Source organism: Artemia sp. Qi Xiang Cuo, chromosome 15 (genome assembly GCF_049724085.1).
Source record: "Artemia sp. Qi Xiang Cuo chromosome 15, ASM4972408v1, whole genome shotgun sequence".
Taxonomy (NCBI): domain Eukaryota; kingdom Metazoa; phylum Arthropoda; class Branchiopoda; order Anostraca; family Artemiidae; genus Artemia; species Artemia sp. Qi Xiang Cuo.
Genome location: NC_142808.1, coordinates 20,793,068 through 20,799,778, shown reverse-complemented (window position 1 = coordinate 20,799,778; position 6,711 = coordinate 20,793,068). Strand labels below are relative to the sequence as shown.

Below are 6,711 nucleotides of genomic sequence, written 5' to 3'. Positions count from 1 at the left end.
TTTGCATTCTGCTTCTACTGGACAGTATCTGTGCAACTTTAGAACCCAAATGACTGAATAATATACCCTTAGAAATAAGCCGTTTTTATTGGGGGGGGGGCTACACTGCACCTTTACCCTGAACAGTCTCAATGCAACTTTGCAGCCCAATTGACTGAATAATATACAGTAAGAAATAAGTAATTTTTTTCAGAGGGAACTAATATGCACCTCTACCCATTTTTCAATCTTCTTATATTTATTTTATGTTGGGGTGTACCTAAACTATAATTTTTTTCCCCTGTTGTTCTTAACTTACAGGGGTTACTTATTTAGACTTAGACAGCAACAGACATCTCTAGTTTATACTTATAGTTCCACCAGTCAAAAACACTTCTTAGGCTTCATTGACATTGTTTTTTTTTCTTAATTATCCCAAACAAGTTAAGTTGTAAGTTCCATTTAGTATCCTGCTTAATTTTTCATATGCAAGATGTAAATCATCACTCTAAAAACCCAATCTTAATTTGTCATTTATCACTTTCTGGAACCAGACCATCCACTAATGAAGATCTTGCAGGAATATCAGAATCTCCAATAGAATTCAATTGTGAGGTCAATATTGATATGTCCACCTCCATTTCACAAGATCATTCACTGCCAAAGACTTCTGAGGAGCAAAGTTCAAGTCAATGTATGTTATTGCTCTATTCTTACACCTAACTGCAACAAAGCTAAAGATCCCTCTTTGCTGTTTCGCTTCAAGTTTTTCTCTCCTATGAAACAAAAAATATGATAATAATAAAAGAAAATGGGCAATAGTTGGTCTTGCAGTTTCGGATTCTTAGAAACCCACTGTCCCAGTTTCCAATTAAAGTAATAGACACTGCCTTTGCTTTGGAGTTTTCCATTCATTTCAAGTTACCATTGATGCACTATCAGCAGTATGTCACAAAAAGCTTGTTTGTACCTTTCTAGAAGATTTTTCAAAGCATATTAATCTTCACATTTGTACTGTCATTTATAACCAATGACTAATAAGAATATATATTCTCTTGGGTTTGAAGAAAAACAAAAGATTTCATTCTCGACATGTTGATATTTGTTTGATTGAGGCAAAAAAAAAAATTTTTTTTTCAGCCTCAAGCCAATTTATGTTATTGTTCTATTCTTACACCTAACTGCAACAAAGCTAAAGATCTCTCTTTGCTCTTTCTCTTCAAGGTTTTCTCTCCTAGGAAAAAAATATGATAATAATAAAAGAAAATGGGCAATAGTTGGTCTTGCAGTTTCTGATTCTTAAAAACCCACTGTCCCAGTTTCCAATTAAAGTAATAGACACTGCCTTTGCTTTGGAGTTTTCCATTCATTTCAAGTTACCATTGATGCACTATCAGCAGTATGTCACCAAAAGCTTGTTTGTACCTTTCTAGAAGATTTTTCAAAGCATATTAATCTTCACATTTGTATTGTCATTTATAACCACTGACTAATAAGAATATATATTCTCTTAGCTTTGAAGAAAAACCCAAGAGTCCATTCTCGACTTGTTTATATTTGTTTGATTGAGGCAAAAAAAATTTTTTCAGCCTCAAGCCAATGTATGTTATTGCTCTATTCTTACACCTAACTGCAACAAAGCTAAAGATCCCTCTTTGCTCTTTTGCTTCAAGGTTTTCTCTCCTAGGAAAAAAATATGATAATAATAAAAGAAAATGGGCAATAGTTGGTCTTGCAGTTTCTGATTCTTAAAAACCCACTGTCCCAGTTTCCAATTAAAGTAATAGACACTGCCTTTGCTTTGGAGTTTTCCATTCATTTCAAGTTACCATTGATGCACTATCAGCAGTATGTCACAAAAAGCTTGTTTGTACCTTTCTAGAAGATTTTTCAAAGCATATTAATCTTCACATTTGTACTGTCATTTATAACCAATGACTAATAAGAATATATATTCTCTTAGGTTTGAAGAAAAACACAAGATTTCATTCTCGACCTGTTTATATTTGTTTGATTGAGGCAAAAAAAAAAAAAAAATTTTCAGCCTCAAGCCAATTTATGTTATTGCTCTATTCTTACACCTAACTGCAACAAAGCTAAAGATCTCTCTTTGCTCTTTCTCTTCAAGGTTTTCTCTCCTAGGAAAAAAATATGATAATAATAAATGAAAATGGGCAATAGTGTGTCTTGCAGTTTCTGATTCTTAAAAACCCACTGTCCCAGTTTCCAATTAAAGTAATAGACACTGCCTTTGCTTTGGAGTTTTCCATTCATTTCAAGTTACCATTGATGCACTATCAGCAGTATGTCACCAAAAGCTCGTTTGTACCTTTCTAGAAGATTTTTCAAAGCATATTAATCTTCACATTTGTATTGTCATTTATAACCACTGACTAATAAGAATATATATTCTCTTAGCTTTGAAGAAAAACACAAGAGTCCATTCTCGACTTGTTTATATTTGTTTGATTGAGGCCAAATTTTTTTTTTTTAAGCCTCAAGCCAATGTGTGTTTTTGCTCTATTCTTACACCTAACTGCAACAAAGCTAAAGATCTCTCTTTGCTGTTTCGCTTCAAGGTTTTCTCTCCTATGAAAAAAAAATATGATAATAATAAAAGAAAATGGGCAATAGTTGGTCTTGCAGTTTCGGATTCTTAGAAACCCACTGTCCCAGTTTCCAATTAAAGTAATAGACACTGCCTTTGCTTTAGAGTTTTCCATTCATTTCAAGTTACCATTGATGCACTTTCAGCAGTATGTCACCAAAAGCTTGTTTGTACCTTTCTAGAAGATTTTTCAAAGCATATTAATCTTCACATTTGTATTGTCATTTATAACCAATGACTAATAAGAATATATATTCTCTTAGGTTTGAAGAAAAACACAAGGGTCCATTCTTGACTTGTTTATATTTGTTTGATTGAGGCAAATTTTTTTTTTCAGCCTCAAGCCAATGTATGTTGTTGCTCTATTCTTACACCTAACTGCAACAAAGCTAAAGATCTCTCTTTGCTGTTTCTCTTCAAGGTTTTCTCTCCTAGGAAAAAAATATGATAATAATAAAAGAAAGTGGGCAATAGTTGGTTTTGCAGTTTCTGATTCTTAGAAACCCACTGTCCCAGTTTCCAATTCAAGTAATAGACACTGCCTTTGCTTTGGAGTTTTCCATTCATTTCAAGTTACCATTGATGCACTATCAGCAGTATGTCACAAAAAGCTTGTTTGTACCTTTCTAGAAGATTTTTCAAAGCATATTAATCTTCACATTTGTACTGTCATTTATAACCAATGACTAATAAGAATATATATTCTCTTAGTTTTGAAGAAAAACACAAGATTTCATTCTCGACCTGTTTATATTTGTTTGATTGAGGCAAAAAAAAAATTTTTTTTTCAGCCTCAAGCCAATTTATGTTATTGTTCTATTCTTACACCTAACTGCAACAAAGCTAAAGATCTCTCTTTGCTCTTTCTCTTCAAGGTTTTCTCTCCTAGGAAAAAAATATGATAATAATAAAAGAAAATGGGCAATAGTTGGTCTTGCAGTTTCTGATTCTTAAAAACCCACTGTCCCAGTTTCCAATTAAAGTAATAGACACTGCCTTTGCTTTGGAGTTTTCCATTCATTTCAAGTTACCATTGATGCACTATCAGCAGTATGTCACCAAAAGCTTGTTTGTACCTTTCTAGAAGATTTTTCAAAGCATATTAATCTTCACATTTGTATTGTCATTTATAACCACTGACTAATAAGAATCTATATTCTCTTAGCTTTGAAGAAAAACACAAGAGTCCATTCTCGACTTGTTTATATTTGTTTGATTGAGGCAAAAAAATTGTTAAAGGTTATAAAAGAACTTCAGCTTTCAATATAGTGGAATTAACTTGTGATATTTCTGCTTCCAATTGCTCACAGTCTGTCTTAAAATGAAATACAGTATCTTATATACTGTGGTGTTTGCCTTAAAAGAAGTAAACAGTTATGTTCAAGATGATCACAAACGCCTCATAATAAGATCACAAATATACACGATTTTTCAAATTGATTGTATATTGTAAGCTAAACAATTTTATGATATATCCGACTAGTTAATGATATTAATATTTTTTGCTTTGCAGCCGGAAACTCACCTATTGAAGAAGAGATTACCAAAGATGCTGCTGGTCCGTCAAACAAGGGAGTGGAGTCTACAAAAACCAAGATACACTTAGGTAGGATTTTTTTCCGCTTCTTGCTCTAGAGGGCAGTCACCTTTGATGGCTTTTAACAAATTTTGTGTTATGAAAGTGAAACCTTGCAAAATAGATCTTTTGCTAAAAGAAGTACAAGAAGAATGTTTTTTGCTTAACAACTTTGCTCAATCCCAATTTATGAGGTTTCAAAGATCCCTAAGTTACGAAGAAAAAATACCATGAATATGGCTTAAAATTCTACTCAAATAACAGGAATTGCATTTTCAGAACTAAAACCAGAGAAAAAGAAACTGATAACTGAAAATTAAGGTAAAATGCCATTTTGTTGAAATTTCACCTGTCAGGCAGACAAATTTCTAAGACTTGGAGATTAGAAGATGGTTAATGTGGAAGCTTGGCAATACCTTCCCATAGTAAGTTTTTCGCCCTGGATTCATAACTGAAAGTTTCATTTTCCTCACCTAACCCCTTTCCAAGATAACAAACTGTAGATAGACTAGAAATTTACTATTCTTTCAAGTGTGAAACTAATTATCCTCTTTGCAAAACCATAGTAATTGCAGTGGTAAATTTTATTGATATGAAATGAAATAATGAAGTCCAAGAAGCAAAGTTAAAGTAAAATCAAATTCTTTAAAGAAAACAATTTTCTGTAAATATGCATATTCAGCTATGTCTGTATCTGAATAATATTGAAAATCAATTCAGATAACACATTTAAGAATACATAAATAAACTTACTTATAGATTAAAGAAGAGAATTTTAAGGCCTAGTAGTTAAAAGGTACATAAATCCGTAGGAAAAAATGGCTATGAATTTTTTTTTTCAATAGTTACAATGTAACCTTATACAAATAAAGTTAAATTAGTTACCTAGTTTTGTAACAGCCTAGTTTTGGCTGAAGTTGTACAATAAGTATATTTCCTTTTCTTATTAGTTTTGGAGCTAAGATAGAGTAAACAATATTATAGGACAAGTTTTTGGGTATTTTGAATCCTTCATCTTTAAATGGTTTGGGTAAAACTTTGGACTGTGTTGTATTCAGGTTAAAAAGGCAAATTTACCTATGCAAAATTCTATTGGATAGACTTCACTATGTTGAGCTAAGCAGATGTGAACCCCCTAATCCTTATTAACTCCTTATTTAGGCTCTGCAATCCTGTCAATTTTTGACTCTTCAGAAGGAAAAACCATAGTACCAAATAATGAGCGGGACTGACTTGAAAGATAATTTTCATTTCTATAAGCTTTTTATAAATATTATTTTGATTACATCATCATATAGTGGCATGACATCAGAGAATGAGAGTTAAGGTGCCATTTTTGGTGTGGAAAGGATGGGAAGCATGAAAAAAAAAAACTCACAATCTCCATGGTGAAAAACAAAAACCAAGTTACAATTTGGTAGGATTTTTTTTTATGGTATGATTGAATTATGGGAGATTGTGGCCTCAAAGAGTGTTTGAGATTTTAGCCGCCGTAGTCACAGCTACTCCTGGCGTTTTACCCTTGAACTCTGATACTACTTTAGTTGACTTTTTGTAGCTACTATCATAGGGTAGAGTTAGTATGTAGTCACGTTTGAAGGATGTTAGAAACTTTTCGAAAATTAATGCATTGTGGTAAATAATGAAGAGAAGTCTCAAAACAACATTTTCCTGTGATTTTTAAGCATCTTTGAAAGAATTATTACAAACTATCCAATGATCATTTAGTATGCTGTACTTACAACTGTTTATATATTTAAAGTAAAAGGTTAGTGAGCCTCTCTACTTCAATGAACCTCTAAATAGTGAGGTACATAGGAAAATTCAATTATTTAAAAGTAAAAGGGCAATATTTTCCCAGGCTTCTATATATACGAACTTTGAGCGTTCGGACCTGTCAAAGCCTTTAACTGAACTGTAGTTAGAACTATAGTTAACTTAACTGTAGTCAAGTCAACTACCGTAGTTCAGGGTTCGAAGGCACTCTAAGTCACTGAATAACGTCACTGAGTAGTAATTGAGAGTCTTAATCATTTTCTGACATTTTACCGTTTTCGTTTTCTGAAACTTTTTTTTTCATTTCTCTCTAGTTTTGTCTCTGCTAGTTCAAGGGAAAGCAGCACAGCAAAGAAAGAAGGCAAAACTGGCATCTGTCGTTGAAGAACAAAAAAATATAGTGCGAGCATTCAAAGAAGCATTAAAAGAAAATACTGATGAAGAAAAGAAAATTATGGAAATCATGAAGACTGCAGAGTCCGCAATGATGCAGTCACTGAAAAATCAAGAGCGTATGATGGAAATATTTTCTATGTAATTTAACGCCCAATTTGTTCAGCCTTCAGTTCAACTTAATTCACTCTATCCTTCTCCTTTTCAGGCCTCTCGGTCCCAATCTTCCTCATGTTGACCTTTCCAGACTCTTCAACCTCCACCCAATTTACCTTCACCTTCAATTTTCCAAACTCCTCAGTCTATATCTCAACCCGAGTTAGCCTCACCACTACCTTTTCGGAATCCCCTGTCTCCATCCCAACCCAAGTCAGCTTCC

The 6,711-nt window shown here is 33.0% G+C and overlaps 1 protein-coding gene across 1 annotated transcript in view; it reads left to right on the top strand.

Annotated features, from left to right (window-relative positions):
• The window catches only part of LOC148943438 (uncharacterized), a 12,432-nt gene extending 5,955 nt beyond the window's left edge, over window positions 1-6,477 (top strand). Inside the window, exons 3-4 of the mRNA XM_089101136.1 lie at window positions 4,101-4,193; window positions 6,254-6,477. Of these exons, the coding sequence (XP_088957262.1) occupies window positions 4,101-4,193; window positions 6,254-6,477 (317 nt within the window). The remainder of the gene's footprint in view (window positions 1-4,100; window positions 4,194-6,253) is intronic.
• The last annotated feature ends 234 nt before the right edge of the window (window positions 6,478-6,711 follow it).